The 18918-nt window shown below is 44.6% G+C and overlaps 1 protein-coding gene across 1 annotated transcript in view; it reads left to right on the top strand.

Annotated features, from left to right (window-relative positions):
• PPM1G (protein phosphatase, Mg2+/Mn2+ dependent 1G) overlaps positions 1–18918 on the top strand; it is a 110598-nt gene that overhangs the window by 67920 nt on the left and 23760 nt on the right. Inside the window, exons 7-8 of the mRNA XM_078650109.1 lie at positions 4738–4972; positions 7098–7227. Coding sequence (XP_078506235.1) covers positions 4738–4972; positions 7098–7227 — 365 coding nt within the window. The remainder of the gene's footprint in view (positions 1–4737; positions 4973–7097; positions 7228–18918) is intronic.

Raw genomic sequence — 18918 nt, 5'->3', positions numbered from 1 at the left:
ATTGGTTAAAATAGTCAGATTATGCTGCTGATGTATTATGTGACAAATATGGCAAAGCCGTAATTATGTGGAAAACATTTGCATACTATGATATTTTGCCATTTATGTTTGAACTGCTCTTGTGGAAATAGGGAGGGGAGAAGTGCTGATGACAAACTCCATGACTCGGAGACAAATGGCCTGTGATTCCACTTTTTAAGCGTATTTGGGACATTCTGTGATTGGAAATGTATCCCACTTTGTGATTGTATTTTAATATCAATAACTCATATTAAACCCTAAATAAGCACGTGTATCAATCGGTTGAATTAAATAACACAACCTACTGTAACTGGTCAGTGAAATGCCAAACAAATACTAAAAATTGGGATGTTTTACTTTTTCTGGTCACATCTCTGACTCCTCCCACTGACCCAATCCTCTGGTTATTCCCACCCTCTGATTCTCCGCCCACAGTTCCCCAAATTTTTCCCCCAACTTTGACCGCTTGGTATATAGGTCCTTACATTGGTCAAGATTTGAGTTTCATGAAGTTAAGAGTTTGTTTACAGACGTACTATACTTGGTGATATGAAAATGTGCAGAGCAGTTGCATTGCAAATTCACTTTCCCACACCTCCTTTTTCCCCCATCCTGGTAAAGGATTTTTTCCTGTGCAGGTTGCATGTGTTGTAGTGAACTTTGACCTTTTCCAGTGAGAGAAGGGGATTTGATTAATTCCCTTAAACACATGTTCAAGGTTATTCCTATCCTGAAACTACTGATTCATGCCTACTATCAGCCCCTGTTTATAGATTTGTGGAAAAGTGGCCAAATTAGAGCCTTACTGGAATCCATATCCCGATCTGAACCCTGGCATAATTTGAAATGCTATTATGAGATTGCTTATATATTGAGAATACTGCCATAATTTGTAACTCTATTTGACGTCAAACAGCACAAGTGGTTTTTGTTCAGGATAAATAGATTTCCGACGCATCCCCTCCCACGACAAGTTGATATTTTCTAAACTTCCATGTGCTTCCTGCTAATGAAGTAGAACTGAAAGTTGTGCAGCTTTGAAGTTTGAACCCTTGCTTGCTGAAGTTCTTTCCTTTCTTTCCATGCCTTCATCTTTGATCCGTAACTCCGCTCTTTGTCCTTCGTCGTTTGACACACCTTTTGATCAAACCATTTTCCCTCAAAATCTTAGTTCCCATGCACACTGGGTTTGTCTCCTCTGAAGAATGCAGGATTTCCTTTTGGCCCCAAGGATCTACTGGGTCCTCCAGTCAGATTACTGCTGGTGGATTCATCCTCTGAGCTGTTTGTGCCATACATATATAGTATATCATTGCGACGTCACTATGTAGTTGTAGTCAGGTCAGACTTTCAATAGAAAGAGCTTTTTTTTGTTTTGCTAATACCTTTGGCGCTGTTTGATGAATCTTCACAAAAGTTCTTCAACCTCATCTTCCTTGAAAGTTTTGGGGTGATCTGTCAACCACGACCGAGGAAAAAGTGAGAGGGGTGTGTTACTTTGTGAACAGATACAGAAAAAAAGTTTGGACAGAATTACAGCAAATTTGGCAGAAAACTAGAGCTTTACTCAAAGCGTCCTTTTTGTGCTGTCCTAGAGAAATTAAGCTTCAAAATATAGTGATTTCTGGACAGGTGGTCCTGCAGGAATACGGAGGTGCAGCTGCGGTACCGTGTGTGTTTTGGGGGGGGGGGGGCTTAAAAGCAATCTTACTGGTCAAGAGGGCTTTTCTCCCATTTGCCATCTTGGTCCTGCGGGACCGCACAGACTGCAACTAGAGTAGAAATGTTGAGGTTTTTTTTAGTATTTGAGGAGCTTAGGGAAAAAGGACATACAAGGAGGCAGGGTATGAGTACTCTGACCCCCAGACCCTTTAGATGGAGGGCTAGCCCAGAGGTCGCCTTCACTCCCTCCTCACCAGGCCAAATTTTAAGAGACCAAGTTTTTCATGTTGCAGGTCATCGTGGTACTCCCCCGGGACCCAGCAAAGTGTCTGTAGAAGTGAGATTTCTATCAGTCTCACTGGTGCAGGGACACCCTCTGTCTACGGGTTCACAAATGAGGATCGACACCTGGAGTGGAATCAAAATACAAGTTTATTACACTCCTGAGAGGAGTCCCATCATTCAGACACTGCAAGTGCCCGAGGGAGGGAACTGACCAGCACAAGTTTAAACACTGTATTTATACCGTTTGGTCCCTCGTGAAACACATTGGAAACCCCTTCGTCCTGATGAAATGCAAACTGCTAACTCCTGATAAACCCCACCCACGTCATCTTTGCAGATAGGCAAGGGAGGTTACAGGCGTTGGTGGGCTTATACATTAAACATCTGTGTGCTTGGGCCTTTTGGCAGGGCAGGGCCTCTACTCTGGCACGCAAGTATCAGCACAACCAGCTTTTCAGTGAACACAACTCCTAACTTTGCAAGAAGTCCCCGCAGAAACACAAAATGGGTGTTCACAGACAAAATGGGGGAGAGCGGAGGCTAACCTAACAGAATACATTTTTACCGTTTAACATCTCCTGTGAGGACCATGCAGCTCCCATCCTCAGTGAAGTGAATCTTGCACTGTACCACAGGAGTCCTGTGCTACTGTTTTTTTTTTTTATGCAAAATTTGAAATAGTGAGGTACTAATATTTTAGCTTACCGTAAAACGATCTATAGTTAGGCCATTTGATATTAAAAACTGTTTTTAAATAAAGCAGTCGAACGTCCCCAAACATTAAAAAAAAAATAGCTCCATACTCTGGTTGCGGGTAGGGGTGGAAGCTTCTGCATTTAAGGGGTTATGAGAGGCCAAGACGAAAATATTAATTATGAATGGATTTAGCAGTTCTGCTTCAAAGCTAGAGACTGATCCCGCATACTTGCTCAATCAGAGCCATCATGTTCTTTATGACACTTATCCAGTGTACAACACGTTAAGAAAATGTACTAAACCATGTCCAAATTAATGTATTGAATAGTCATGGAGTTCAGTTAATGTTGCAGTCTCAGTGTTTCAAATGTATTTGTCCTGGTTCAGTTCCCATATTTTCACAATTTACACAATCAGATATTTGTGTAAGTTGCCATGTACTGTTGATATAGCTTTACAACATTAAACTGGTCCAACTGTCAGGAAAGCCTGCAGTTCTTAAACATGCTTTTCAGCTACAAATCGTTACTTAGCCTTCCATACATTTCCAATCACTCTTTGAAAGAAGAGCCAGAGATGGATTTTCTTTGTTTTCTTTCTTGCCATTGGATTCTGCAGCATCCTTTTTCATGTTCCTAGCTGCCCCCCTGCACGTCCTCCTCTTCAACTTGGTTGACATGTCAATGTGGCCTGGCAATAACCATAGCCGATATTTCCCACCAGGTTTTCCCATAAGGAATAAACCGCCCCCTTAAAGTATACGGAGGACTGGAGGATGCTATCCAGACCATTTTTGTGTGTGTGAAGATTGTAAAAATTAATGAAACATCTATGAACGGGACAGTGCAGTACATGCAGTTATGTCACTGGGCATTCCTCTCACCATGTTGACAGTCCCTAGACAATACTAATTTTGAAAAGTGCAGTCGACAATATAATTTCTCTATTTGGCTGTCTAGTATCTTCTAAATATAATACCTGGCACAATAGCACCCCGGTACAGCAGTGTGTGTGTTTGTATATGAGGATAGCTTGATAAATGCAATGAACAGGGTCGTAGGAGATGAGGCGTGATCTGAACTGAGGAATGACATATAAAGTGTCTTCAGAAGCATTCATTGTAAAAACATGCCTATAAGATTATGTACCAGTGGTATCTAACCCCGCAAGGTCTGCAGAAAAATGTCCATGTCTCACTACACTTATTGGAGTTACTCTACACAGTCTTACTGGAAGGATGTGTTTGGGCACGTCGGAGAGCTCCTGAGATTTCCATTACTTCATGACTCGAGCTAGTCTGATTAGGAGTGAGGTCTCCTCAATTTAGAAAGTCTGCATGGGACAAGTTGTGCTTTACTGGTGTAGATTATCTGTGCTGTTAAACTGTTGATTGTTCTTGATTGGTAGACAACGGACACCCCAGATATTGCACAATGATTCCACAATTGGTGGCATCTCCTGGCGATTGAGAAATTGACACATGGTTTGTTGAACCCGGAGGTGAAATTCCTAAAGAATTTGTCATCATTGCTGGACTATCAATGGAATATTGATGCTTTCTCCCAGCTCACCTGAGAACACTGCAAGTATATAACTAGACATCCTTGGTATATAAAGGGAGAGTGGAGGTACCCCCACGAGGCCTTCAGCCCAATGGTAATTAATCTGCTGTACTTATGGGTGGGCATGTGAGGGGCATGGGTTTACTTTGCATTGACTTATCTCCACAGTGGTGCTTAGTCAGTAGCATTCGATTTAGTTTTTACTGTACATTTGATGGATGGAAAAATGAATAAAGACTTTTCCAAAATAGAACGTCACTTGTAGCCTTTCAGCTTGGTTGCTTGAGATGACAAATGGGTACATGTAAAGGACCATTTGCCCAGCACAACAAAGTCAGGCAATTGACATTCTTTATATGTTGTCTAGTTTGTAGTTAATGACATTGGTCTATTTTCTCTCTGACCTGAGACTTCATTGTTCATACTAATACACTGGTTCTTTGGTTGCTCAACACTATCAGTTTGCTTTGTAGTACATGAGCTCGTTTTATTTCATGTTTGTGTTTTGCAGCCTGGCTCCGACAGTGGTACAACGGCCGTGGTGGCTCTCATACGTGGCAAGCAACTAATAGTGGCCAATGCTGGTGACTCCCGTTGTGTAGTGTCTGAAGGAGGAAAGGCAGTTGATATGTCCTATGATCACAAACCTGAAGATGAACTGGAGTTGGCCAGGATAAAGAATGCAGGTGGCAAAGTTACCATGGATGGTCGAGTGAATGGAGGCCTCAACCTCTCCAGAGCAATCGGTAGGCCATTTTCTGCTTCCTGTATACTGAAGCTTTATGAAAGAGCTTTCTCAGTAACTCTGGTACTTGTATAGCGTAGATTTAAATAGCATTTCTCTTCTATAGCCATTAAGTATTTTCAGTTTTTAAAAAAAAGAGCCAGTAGGAACCCATGTACTGTTAATCGGCCCAGCATCTGATTTCTATTGGTATGTGGTCCATCTTTGTGTTTTGTATGTGCATGCTGTCCTCGTTGAATGCACACTGATTATTATTCTTGTCTGTTTTGTGGAACCTCCACACTTGTATCTGTGAACTGTCCAGCTAGTCCTAATTTTTGTTAGTCTTTATTACATTCTAATTTGCAGTTTAAGCCACATTCGCATGTGTCCAGTTATGCTGTGTGGGTGCTCTGTGTGGTAGTGCAGTCACAGGTTGTGAATCAGTGTCTGGTGCCCCTATGATTTCAGGGATGACCATGAGCTAGCCGGGTCCTTTTCTCTCTTAGTTAACGGGATCAGATGTTGTAGTGGGGACACCACACACAGAGAGGAGACTGTTCGTGGGCGGAATTACTGAGATGATGAGATTGAAGGGAGGAACTAGTGGGTGAACGTTATTACAAACCATCGGTGTCTGAGGGGCCAAAGAGTTGGTCCCCTCTAAAATCCATGCAAATGTAAGGTCCAACCAGAGGAGGTTTAAAGAGGGAAGCTGAGAATTATTCAGAACGGCCATCCCTTGTTCCTTGTTTGGTCCCAGCAGAAGAGGTTTTCCGAGAACCCACTTCCTGTGCGAATTCCACCTTGGTGAGGTGAAAGCGCCCTGCTTTTGTTTCTATAGCTGCCACAGGAATTCCATAATAAAACTTACTTGTTCCTCACATAATTTTGTTTTTTTAGATGGCATCTGTTTGCAGCAGTACAATTCCGACTGCTTTTTGAGTGTAATGGATCCATCTCCAACCTTAGAGATTGCATTTTGTGGGATTCAGAAAATAGTTTCACTTTCTCACCAAAGAGCTCCTCAGAGCTGTCTAATACAATTTATATTAAGGGCGAGGAGCAGGCCCAGAGAATAAAGCATACATTCCACCTTGCATGGGGTTGTGGGAGGTGGGGGGTTACTTTTACTGGGCTCCAGGACAAACTTGTCCTTTGCTATAGTACACAGCCCTTGCGGTCTTGCCCTCTTTCTGATGCTAACTGACTTCTTACTAGGACCTTTGCATCTAAATTAACTGTAACTGCCACCCCCTTTGCAGTCCTGAATCTTGGACTTTGTTTAAAGTAGCCGTGTCAACATCATTATTTGTAAAGGTGAAAACTATATGCATACATTTTCAGAATCTTCTTGTGAGGGAAATAAAGTGAGTTTCTCAGCCAGATGTTAACATATTACTCGGATCTACAAAACATAAAAAAGTATAATTTATGAAACTATGTTTAGAATTTAGGATTTTGATTTCAGACTGTAAAGACATTGATACAAATAGTCATGCTTACACATGACATTCCATGGAAATTGTAGTTTTCTTTGTGTTACCCCTATTGCCACCTACCCTTGTGGTTTAAGGGTCGAAAACGTAAATTAGCAACTAACTTTTTTGAGGGGTTGGTCTCCACCTGGATAATATTTTTCCATGCTAAGATACTCCCTTTACTTGCACCCCCATGATGTGTAGCTTTTGCATACCATTGCCCACCTTACGAACACACTGCATTCTACTTTTTATCCAAATAAATGTAATTACACAGCAGTAATAATCATTCTAAATGTCTGCAAGTACCTTTAATGATCTGACTTTGGGTGAAAAGGCAAAATGTTTCAATTCTCTTGTTACACCCACCTAGTGTGGATGCTTTGCCATGCAAGCAAAGATTCCATGGACGTTAGTGAAAGATGTCCTCCATAAAATCTGCATATTTTGCTTATAAATAATCACTTCAGTAATCTGTGGATATGTAGAAAGTTTTGTGAAGACTTGTTTTGGAAGAATTTTGTCATTTGATTTTTTGCGAGTCTGTCATTGATATAGGTTAAATGGTAAAGTTGGCTTTTCTCAGGGCAGAGTGCAAAATAATATGGTCCATTTGAGTTTGTGATGCTGGTAGCATTATATTTATTTAATGCTTTTCTTTTTCAGGAGATCACTTTTATAAACGAAATAAGAATCTGCCTCCAGAAGAACAGATGATCTCTGCACTGCCAGACATAAAAGTCCTCACTCTCAACGAGGAGCACAATTTCATGGTCATTGCCTGTGATGGGATTTGGTGAGCAACACCTTACTAAACACCATGATTTGTTGATCTTTTTAACCCCTTCGACGCTGATGACGAGCTGGGCTCGTCATGAGGTAGCCTCCTCGCACGCTCATGACGAGCCCAGCTCGTCACGTAAAGTGCGCTTTCGCAAATCTCAGCATACGGGCGGAATTCCGCCCGCACGCATGCGGTTAACTGCTCAGAGATATCTATTTTAGCAATAATTTGATCAGCAAAGAGTGGTAACTCCATAAATGTGGAAATTAATTTGCTTTGAGGAGTCTGCATACTTGGTGCTGGCCACTGAGCTGTAATATGAGTTTGAGGTGAGTTTAAGTGGGTCATGGGATGCTTTGTCAAACTCAGAGTTTGGAAAGCTGCACAGAAGCATGCCTACCGAGGATGAAAGGAGATTGCTGGAAGGATTTGGGATGCTAAGTTTCAAGTTGCTGGTTTCAAGTTAAAGGATGCAGGTATGCAGCTAGGATGTGTATTATCTGCATGGTATTTGGTACCCACAGGAAAGAGAGCTGCAGAAGTATTGCCGTAGCTAGCATACTGCAGGACTTTAGCGATGAATACTTTGAAGCAGTAATGTTGAATGTATATGCCCAGACTACATGAAGTGTTCAGCCTGTCCTAGTATTACAGCATCATATTCAATTTAAGAAATGAGGATGTGCTGTACTGGAGATGGAATCTGGAGTACAGCACAGGATGTAGGTGAGAGGGGCAGCTGTAGTTGGGAGGCACCAGTATCTGATGCACACCTATGCGTGGCTTTGGAATTGTCCCACCCAGCATATGTTAACTCCAATAGTTGAGCTGTTAATGGTCTACTACTCCATCTGTGCACAGAGTTACTGTAATTGGAAGAATAAAACGTGGCAGCATCTATGGGTGACTACAGTGATGTTAATTATATATCTGATTCAGCATGGTGTAGTGAAATCAAAGATCGTGTCTCACTATTGATGGATAATGCTTGAAAGCAGCGTAAAAGGAGGGTGCTGCTGTTAATGGGAGGATAGTGCAGTGGTACACTTTATTTAGTTGGTTGATGTGTTGTATACAAAGTGATTTATGTGCCATATTTTAGCACTCTTTCTGTCATTTGGTTATTTTATTAATTCACATACTTTGAATTAGTCCCAGTCCTATGGCTGGAAATCCCCAGTAAGCATTATACATAGCAGTATTCAAAGCAATACATTTAGTGTCAAATTATTTCTAGCCTATCAACCTCATTCTGTTGGGTGTGAATGACAGCCAGTGAGGCAGAGAAGCATCTAACTTTGTTTTCTCCGTAAACAAATTCCTCACATATTTTTTTTTTTATAGGTTTTGTGAAGGGAACCCTCTGACCAATTTGCATGTTTAAAAGCAGTTGACTATGGAAGTATTTCAAACTGCATCTGAGCCTCATTCCAGGGCAAAGAAGGCATTTGTTGCCTTGCATATCTTTGTGGGTAGCCCACATTTAGATTGCATTTATTGCTCCAGCAGGCACTCCAAGTTTCACATTTAAGTATTAACAAGTAGGGACAGTAGATTGGTTGCCCCATCCATCTTCTCACTTTGTGAGGCTGCTTCTATTTGAGAAGCATGTATCCTGAATGCGCCCACTCAGCGAAAAGTGTGAGCATATTGCAGATTCACTTGCTAGAAATAAAGGAAAGGGAAATCTGAACTAAAACTGGCCACCTCTGGAAGTTGTGCCAGTCTTTGCTGTCAAACTTTTCCTCTGGTCTGTTACAGATCCTATAATCTTCTATACTGTCTCGGTCTACCAGCACCTAGTTATCAAACCCTTGAAATTCAAAGCCTTAACATCACTGTTGGGGGGCAGCTATTTGGGCAATACTTTTACCACTGCCTCTTCGTGGCAAATCTGAGTCAAGTTGTTGAGGACCTCTAAATCAACATTGTTCGTAACAGAGCCACTTTGCACCATCTAGTGTCCGGTATCTTGGTAAATTTTGGTTTCATAACTTTCGGGTTGAGACATAAAAGTAATGGGTAGTTTAATGACGGTTTCCAATGAAAATTGCCTTAAGAAGAGGAACCGGCAAATGAGTGTTCTGTTCTACATCGTAGGACCTTCTTATTGGTACTCATAAATGTGAGAATTCCCTGCTGCGTGTAGTGCCCTTCCCCCGAACACTTATATCCAATGTATCAGATTGTGAAATGGTGAAGAGTTCAGCATGACAAAATGCATCATATCACCTCAAAAAAGCCTAGCCATGCAATATGTACTGATGTACACAGTGTTAACCTACTGAACTTCAGAAGTGGTTCGATCTCTAGGTAGGAGGTTGGAGCTCTTATCTCTCAAAAGGCTAATCTCATTTATTTCTTCCAGGTGCCAGTCTGGATCCTGGAAAAATTTGCAATAGCTCTCCTGCACTGTGGTTCTGTGTTTGCACTAACACCTTCATGGATATTGTGTCATAAAGCCGCATATGACACCAACTGGTGTTTGGAATATCAGTTCCCTTTTTTACACACCTTTCGACGGGAATCTAATGTGCACTCTGAAATTTCTTTTTATTTTTAAGGAACCGTGCTTTGCTATAGGCTGTGCTTTAGGCTCTTTGAGCGCCCTTTGGTCTCTCCATTCTGGTCCCTTCATCCATGGTGAGTCTCCATTCAGAGCCGTCCCAGACTGTTTTGTTTGAGGAAGGTACCCTTCCATAGTCTGTCAGCTGGTGAGGGTTCTATTGGTCTAGATGTTGCTCTGGATCAATCTCATCAGGTAACTTCGGGGGGCTCATTCGGTTAGCCGGAGGCACTCTCCCTAAACCCCTTTATAGCCATCCAGTCGAGGGATATTTTTCTTATCCAATGTTGCTGTTGACCTTTGGTTGGATTAGCTGTTCTTGGTTGCCCCTCAACTCTGGTGTTGTCTTGGGGACTCGCCTCTTGCCCATTTGGGCTGATGCCTGGTGTAGTGTCCCTTCCAAGTAGGGTAGAGGACCGATGCTACCAGAATCACTACAGCGTTTTCAGACACCTGGTGCTCGCCCTGCTCAAGTGGTGGTGATTTTTCAGACTTTGCTGGCTACATTTGGCCTTTTCAGATTTCCTCTTGTTTGTTCTTGCCTGACCTTCATCCCTGTGCTGCTCTGTTTATCATTATTGGCCAGACATATAGGCTCTGATCCCAGCACGGTCTCCTTGTGATTTGGACCCCTCCGTCTTGGGTGCTCTACTCTCTTCTGGGTCTTCTGCTTGCTTCAGTATGACATCAGGAAAGTGTGGCGAGGATGGTTATGCCATCAAGGACATGTTTTGTATGGGATGTTTCTATTGTGCCTATCTTGAAGCTGGACGAAGGAGCTTTTTTTGACTTCAGTTTATAAGATCAGCAAGAGGATGCTAAAGAGCGGTCATCTGACACACGGGTACCTCAAGAGGTAAGTGGTTTAGATACAGCTCTTGATACCGAGCCATTGCCAGGTCCATCTCCACCTGGGATGACCTAATTCCACATAGTCAATCAATCAGGGGTTTATATAACGCGCTACTCGCCCGTGAGGGTCTCAAGGCGCTGCAGAGGAAAGCAGCAGAAGTCCAGTAATTGCCTATACCGACTGTAAGCTGATATCCTAATTGAGGTTTTGAAGATGACTGCTTCCACAAACGAACCACTCTTTCAATTTAAGCATTGATGGAAATATTAAACTATTTGTGGATCAGACCTTCATCAGTTGCATCTGTGCACAGCTATTGCACGTAGACTAGCTCCGGGTGATACTGTTTTCTTATTTACTCACTCATCACCAGAAAGTTTGCTGCTGCAAAGTTCACCCACCTAAAGACCCTCAGGTGCATTTCTGACACGCCCACTAGGTAAGGAATCAAAGTTGGGCATAGTTGGTAAAAAATCATTTTCTGCAGGAATCCTTCCCCTAGAGTCTTTTAATATGTTGCATGTCTTCTGGGTTGCTGCACACTAATGCAGTCTGGGGCATTGCAGCTTTGGAATTTTAATTTACTAGACTGCCTAAAAAGAATATTTCATTGAAGTAGTCCAGAATGGACCTGACCCATCAAGATACTAAAGTCTGTTTTTTATATACCACTGACTGTTCCTAGAGCCATGAATTCATCGGTGACTTTGTTTGCAGAGTTTTATATAGGGCGAACTAGACCCGAACCGAATCGTGTATCAGAGCGCCTTACATAGCACCAGTTATGTTACATGAGGACACACTTTCATTTTTTTTTAGGCACGGGGAGATTAAGTGATTTGATCAGAATCACAGGAGGTTTTTGGCGTCGTTACCGAGACTCCAACCCAGATCCCCAGGTCCGAGGTCGAGCGCCTTAGCCGTTAGGCCAACCCCTCTCCCCTTTCCAGGCATGTCAACTTTGAGTTGACATGCCTGGCTCAATGTGACAGGATTCTCCTAGATGTCCAAAAATACTTTAATGCATATGCCATTTGATAGGGAAAGCATTTTTTGACAGAAAGCAGATGCTGTATTGGAAAGATTTAAAGAGGGCAGAGCAACAGCTAGGTCTTTAGGGCGTTAGTCCTCTGGGTCATTCAACCTTTCAGAAAACACTGATCCTTTGTAAAAGAAAAAATCACAACAGCAGCTACATCCTTTAATTCTCTTAATACAGGGGAAGAGGAAAATGAGGAGTAATACTACTGTAACCAATTTCCTTCTTTGCTTCCTAAGCACCACCAGGTATAAAGCAGTAAACAGACTGTGAAGGAGCCTATTGTGCCAGTGGAAATAAGGCAATGGCTTTTTCTGCAGGCCTGGAAGCATCACTTTGGACTGGTGGGGTCCTTCAGATGGTATAAATAGGTTACACTTTGCTCTTCCACTGACAACTACCCTGTTGTCACCCAACTCTTTTCTACGAGTCCTTCGAACATCGGCAGAACTTGTAGAAAGAAGGTTCAATCTTGCTGCAGAAAAGGGCTATGGAGAAAGTACCATAGTAGTAAATTGGACGGGGCTGTGTACTTCCTGAATCCCAGCAAGGACAATGGTCTTGGTCTGATCCTTGACCTTGCGTTCCTGAATTTGTTCCTTAAAGATTTCAAATTCAGATGCTGTCCCTGGCTCAAGTTTTACTGCCATTGGATGCCAAAGACTGGATTGTGTTGCTACACCTACCGGACGCATAATTTCATATTCCGATCCTGCATGGCCACAGGGAACACTTTATTTTGTAATAGGTTCTTGCCTTTACCAATTTATTGTATTTCTTTTGGGGTTTACTTTGGCACCTCCATTCTTCACGATGGTTGTGGAGGTGGTATCTGCATATCTATAGCAATATACCTGTAAGTAGACAACTGTCCCCTCAAAGCCTGTTTGACGGAGTGGGTGTTGCGCCATCTGCCTTCGGCCACACTGCTGTACGACCTGGGAGGCACACTCAATGGTCTCAAACGTCACCTGGAACCCTCCCACCATCCACTGTCCAATGGCGCCGTACTGGATACCATAAGGCAGAGCTTTCCAAACTGTGTTCGTGGCACAGTACTGTGTCGCCTCCCATGTGTGGGTGTGTCGCGCAATGACATCTGCGGGCAGATTAGGGCTCTTGGACATTTGCATTCAGTGACACAGTATGCTGAGGAAGGAGAAGCGTCTGGTGAGCGTGAGCTGAGCGCCCAGCCTTCTTCCCTTTGCGACACAGTGACCACCTCTCCTCCCCATCCCAGGCGCTCGGTAAGTTTGCCGGCCTGTAACTTCTTTTTCTGTTGTGTGCTCATTACAGTTTGTTGTTTTCTGCCCTGGGGTTTGAGGAACAAAGCTCTTATGTTTGCGTTGTGAGAGGAGAGACGGAGCATTTGTCAGCATCCTGTCCAAGAGTGCGCGATGGTTTGCATGCCGGCTGCAGAGTCACGGATTTGAATTCTGCAAAGACAGACTCCGTATCGATACATTAGGAGCCGTGGAGTTGGTTATTAAATCTGTAAGAGTAAATTCATTTTTTCTGGGCAAAGGTTTGCAATTCTCGTTAGCACCGCTGTTTATTTTTTTGCACTCCTCATTTCCTTTAAACTTCCAGTCCCTTTCTATCTCTTGCCCTTTTCTCTCCTTTGCGCCCCCTAGTTTATCTGGCCCCGTTGTAGATTATGTACACATCTCTGCAACAGGAACGGCAACCACTTAAGCAAAGACGCTGGTCAAGTGCACACGCGATTTACAGTGCTTCTAACTGAAGCACTGTGAGGAAAAAAAAAAACTTAACATCACCACCTAGAAGGGAAGTACAGAGTCACAAATGGAATCTTAGGAAGCAGGTCACTCCATTATCTTCCTGTTCTATGCCTCGCTCAGTCAAGCACCTCAGGACATACGCCATTTCAGACTATAAAAATCGTCTATAAAAACCCTGTAAAAATCACATACCAACTCGAACCTATAAATTCCCTTTTCTAAGTTTGTTGGTTCCCTTGCACAGGCGGTGTTCATGTTTTATGTACCTGCATCTCTGCAAATTACAATGTTGATATTGGAGAGCCGTTTTGAACTAGCACGTGTTACTTTTAACCACTGGATAAATTACCTTGGTAAATAGACCCTGCGAGGTGCATTGGTCCTTGTGAATAGTTGCAGAAAAGATTGAGTCTTCTGTTGAGCAAACTTATGCTCGTTCATGCAAGGACTACCAGAAGCTTCCTACTTTGCTGTACTGAAGGAAACCTCGGGGTGCAGAAATCAATTATAGAATACTGGAAACATTTTGATTTTCAATCTTGAACTCAGTTTAGCTGGAAGGTATAGAAGAAAACAAACACTGAGAAAGGTATTTAGTCTGTGTTGCGTTTGCTGTAATAATTGAAATCCGGCTAGCCGCCTTTTTATTTCACAGCACTGGGCGGTGCCTACAGCCACACAAGTCCTTGTATTGGAAATGGGTAGTAAGTGAGAAGCAGCAAAGCTTTACTCAATATTAGGTTCAAAAGAAAGAGGCACGAAGGAAGGTCGCCATGCATTTAAGGCCACTCTTTGGATCAACTTGTACCCGACTTTGAGATCTCAATCAACCTGTCAGCTGAACAGAAAGAAATTAAAGACACAATTCATCAAAGAAATCTGTTGTTGCCTGCATGAAAAAACCTAACACCACCACCTTTCTTTTAAAAGAACCGGGCCCTTTCTAGAAATACATGCCACGCTTTATAAACCACCCATAAAAATAATTGTGAAGACAGTGTAAGTGCAGCGCTGTGGTGAAAGTACAGCGCTGCCTGGTAGTGGTATGCAATACTAATGAAGCATAGTAGGGTGCATGTTATGCAATCTCGAGAGGTAGAGTGGCACAGAAGCAATGTAGGGAGGTAGGAAGTGATGGTAGTGCGCTGAGGAAAGCGGACCCACCTGAGTTCAATGCGCAGAGACCGGCTGATAAGTTGCATGATTGTTTTACCACTCACAATTCCCCCTTCCTGAATGGATTTTTGTATAACTCCTATTCAGCAAGGCAGCAGGCGGACTTTGTGCCTGGTAGAAAGGGTTGGCAGTGCGTGCACCCGCCTTTTTTGTGCTGTAACTCACTGGGGCATGTGTCAATGTGTGCATGATTATATTCTTGTTTCAGGCGCAAACCTAACCTTGCTTACACCCAGTTTTGCCGGTCACTGTCTTTGTTAGAACAGATTCACAATTGCTTTATTAACCTTCCTGCTTTCTCACATTTCCTTGAAAATGCACCATTTGCCCACTATTTTTTTCAAAATTTTCTCAGGGGGTGAAAATTTTCTCAGGGGGTGATAACTCGCTCGCATTACAGTGTCGCGAAGTGAAGATTATCTAAACTGTGTTTGCCCCAGTATTGGAACTTTCATAGATTCCCATGCTTTGTATCATTCCCCGTCGTCGGACTGGGAGTCTCGGTAATAAAAAATATCATAGTAGTAGGTACAAAAGAGAAAGGCCTAGGCCTCATTCCCTTTTGTAACATATCAGCCTCTTTTTGTAAAAGAGACCAAACTCTAGGCGTCAGCCAATCAGAAGAGCCTCACCCTTAGAACCTTCCTGAAGGAACCTCAGAGCCTCAGATTTTCTACCGCACGTTGTGCTAGGGAGTCTCCATTGAGCTCTGCTCTATTTCTACTCTTTTAAACCCATTTCTACAGATATTTCTTCAGGATTTTCTTCAGTTTTTCTTCAGGACACTCTTCTTCTTCAAGATGTCTGAGGTTGAGAAGAAAAAAGCCCTTTTCAAGCCCTGTTCCACCTGTGGGAAGAAAAGGCTGTTTGTGGAAGACAAACACAAGGATTGCATCTACTGCCTGTATCCAGATCACAGGGCAGAGGAATGTAAGATTTGTCGCACTCTCTCCACCAAGACCTTGAGAGATCGTGCTGGAAGGCTACTTACATGGTTGCAGAAGGAAAGGAAACATGGAGTTTCCAGTGATGAGGAGGATTCGGTGTCTTGTACTTCCTCTAAAAGGTCAGTGAAAAGGGGTAGAGGTTCCCCATCTTCCTCTGTGGAGCGCCCCTCTAAGGCTTCAAAGAAGACCCCCAGGGACTCTGATGGCCGGGGTTCAGGAGGTTCCCCCCACCGCAGTGGGTCGGGCAAGGCAGAACTGGTTTCGCCTCCTAAGGGTGAGAAGACAGACCCAGCCTTCAAAAGACCCTCTTCACACTCTTCAGAGAGGAGTTCCAAGTCCTCTACGACGAAGACTTCGTCGACGGTGGCTCAGTCGACGACAAAACTGAAAACCAAGATCCAATTGGTCCCGTCGACGACGAAGGCTTCGTCGTCAGTTAAGAAGACCTCGACGGCGGCGTCGACGGGAAGTATGCCGACGACATCGTCGACGACGGCGAAGACATCGTCGACGAAGAAACCATCGTCGTCGACGACAGTGTCGACGAAGGCAGTACCGACGACGTCGTCGACGATTTCGACGACGGTCATGTCGTCGACGAGTGCTTCGACGACGACAACAATTTCTACATCGACGGCGGGCTCGTCGTCGGTGGCGTCGACGACGACATCTACTATTCCTATCTCGTCGACGAGGATTTCACCAGCGTCGACGGCCCAACCAACGATACTGGCTGCAGAGAGGAGGGTAACAATCTCTCTCACAAAGATCACGCCAGAAATGACATCCCCAAGGAGGGTGACCTCATTACCCCCAACGACGTTGCTAGACCAGGACTACTCTGAGGGAGACGGTCAGGATAGCTTTGAGTATGCAAATAGCCCATCTCAGCTTCTCATTAAAAGTCAAGAGACGGACTCAGAGGGGGCATATGAACAAGGTGGAGATGACTACCCACAAACAGACCACTTAATGGACTGTGAATCACAAGGCATGGTTTCAGTACCGACGTCCTTCCTGCATGACCTGCACAAGATGTTGCAAGACTATAAGTCCAAGGCCGAGCGTCCAGCACCGAGGAGGTCTACTCCGTCAACACCAGTGAAGGACAACTCTTCAAGTGTCCCTCAGGCACACCCAGTGCAAACTCCTCCTCGACCACAGCGGCCAGTACCCCAGACTGCGTCTGGAACAGCGGAGGATCCGGATGAGGATCATGATAATGATACGGATGCGTTGTCCGGTGATAATCAGGACACGGTCAGGAAGGGGATGAATACAACGACTACATCATCCCGGATCCAGCGTCGCCCCACCAGGACCTTGGTGACTCTCCTCCTGTTGACATTGGCAGTTTTCACCAACTGATGGAACGTGCTGCTGGCCGATTTAAGTTGGTATTGCCTGCGGAAACCACAGACTGTTTCCTGTATGATTTTAAAGACACTCTCCGCAAGACTACGAGGTCCATTCCGATTGTGGAACATCTATGGAAGGAGGGTTTGAAATCCATGAAAAACCCTGCGACGGTGGTCCCTGTGCTACCGCGCCTTGATAAAAAGTATAAAGCGCCGGATGATGCACCGGCTGCCCTGACAGGTCATCCCAAACCGGACTCTGTCATCTCCCAAGCGGCGCAAAGGAAGTCACGGAACCCTTCTGCTCCCTTGACAGCACCTCCTGACAAGGATGGACGACGGATGGATAACACAGGCAAGAGATTTTCATCCATTGCTAGCCTTCTGGTTCGCGCCGCCAATGCTTTGGCAATATTGGGACGATATGATCGCCAGTTATGGTGCGATATAGCTCCCTACTTGGATCAGCTTCCACCGGAAAGCGGGCCGGAAGCCAAGAAAACCTTGCAAGAAGGTGAAGCGGTCTCCATGGAGATAATAGATTGTGCCATGGACATTGCCACGACGTCCTTTAGGGCTTTGGCAGGAGCAGCAGTACTAAGACGCCAAGGGTGGCTAAAAGCGACTTGGTTTCGGCCAGAAATCCAAACCAAGGTTCTTGATCTACCTTTTGATGGCAAGGCACTCTTCGGCAAATTGATCGACGAAACGCTGCAAGACATCAAGAAGGACACGGAAACAGCCAGATCTCTGGGAACACTCCAGTACCGCAAAACTCCTTTTAGGGGCACTAGAGGCAGAGGTGGCACCTATAGAGGCGCATACCAACAACAGCGCTATTCTTCCAACAGCTCTGGGTACCAGCCGAATCGCCAGTCATACCAACAAAGACAGGGCCAGTCCTCTGGTTATTCACGGCCTTACAACAAGGGCAAGCAAACTGCCCGTGGACGAGACTCGTCCAAACGCCAATAGCGGCCTGCTGGCTCTGCCTACTGCTCCCTCCTCCGAGAGATCATCAGTTGGAGGCAGGGTGTCAAAATTCCTTCTGAACTGGTCCCAAATTACATCGGACCGTTGGGTGCTCAATATCATCAGACGGGGACATACTTTGGAATTTACGGAGGTCCCTCCACCCAGACCCCCATCAGCCATCCCTTCCAAACATCTGCATCTCCTGCGGCGAGAAGTACAACAAATGCTCCGCAAAGGAGCGATAGAGCCGGTCCCCTCCAATCAACAGGGCCACGGTTTCTATTCCAGGTTCTTCCTGGTGAGGAAAACGCAGGAGAAGTGGCGTCCCATCCTGGACCTCAGGGAGCTAAATGCCTATCTCATCTCCTTATCCTTCAGGATGGTATCCCTACAGGACGTTTTGAAAATGGTCAACCCGGGGGATTATATGGCCACGCTCGATCTGGAGGATGCGTACTTCCATATCCCGATTCACCCAGCGCACAGAAGGTTCCTACGCTTCACAGTAGCCAAGAGCCATTTTCAGTTCAGAGTCTTGCCGTTCGGCCTTCGCTCTGCTCCAAGGATTTTTACGAAGGTGCTGGCACCTGTAGCAGCATTTCTGCACAAACACCACTTCCAGGTCTTCCCTTACCTGGACGATTGGTTACTAAAGGCCCCGACCAGAGCATTAGCGCAGGACGCGGTGCAGGCTTGCACCACTCTGTTCCAAAATCTGGGTCTCACCTTGAACATGGAGAAATCCACGCTGCAGCCGTCACGGACACCGCGGTTCTTGGGAGCGCTGTTGGATTCGCGGCTCTCAAAGGCATTTCCTACTCGAGAAAGGGTACAGAAACTGCAAAGATTAGCAGGAAGCCTTCAAAGAAAAAAGTGTCTTTCTGTACGCAATTACAAGTCGCTGTTGGGGGTGATGTCATCTTGTATACCCCTGATCCCGCACTGCAGGCTACGGATGCGCCCCCTTCAGGAGGAACTGGACCTCCAGTGGCAGCAAGTGCAGGGATCGTTCGACGACAAAGTAACGGTCACTCGAGAAATGAAGGA

Source organism: Lissotriton helveticus, chromosome 6 (assembly GCF_964261635.1).
Source record: "Lissotriton helveticus chromosome 6, aLisHel1.1, whole genome shotgun sequence".
Taxonomy (NCBI): domain Eukaryota; kingdom Metazoa; phylum Chordata; class Amphibia; order Caudata; family Salamandridae; genus Lissotriton; species Lissotriton helveticus.
The sequence above is the reverse complement of the archived record's forward strand: the minus strand, read 5'-3'. Positions and strand labels throughout refer to the sequence as shown.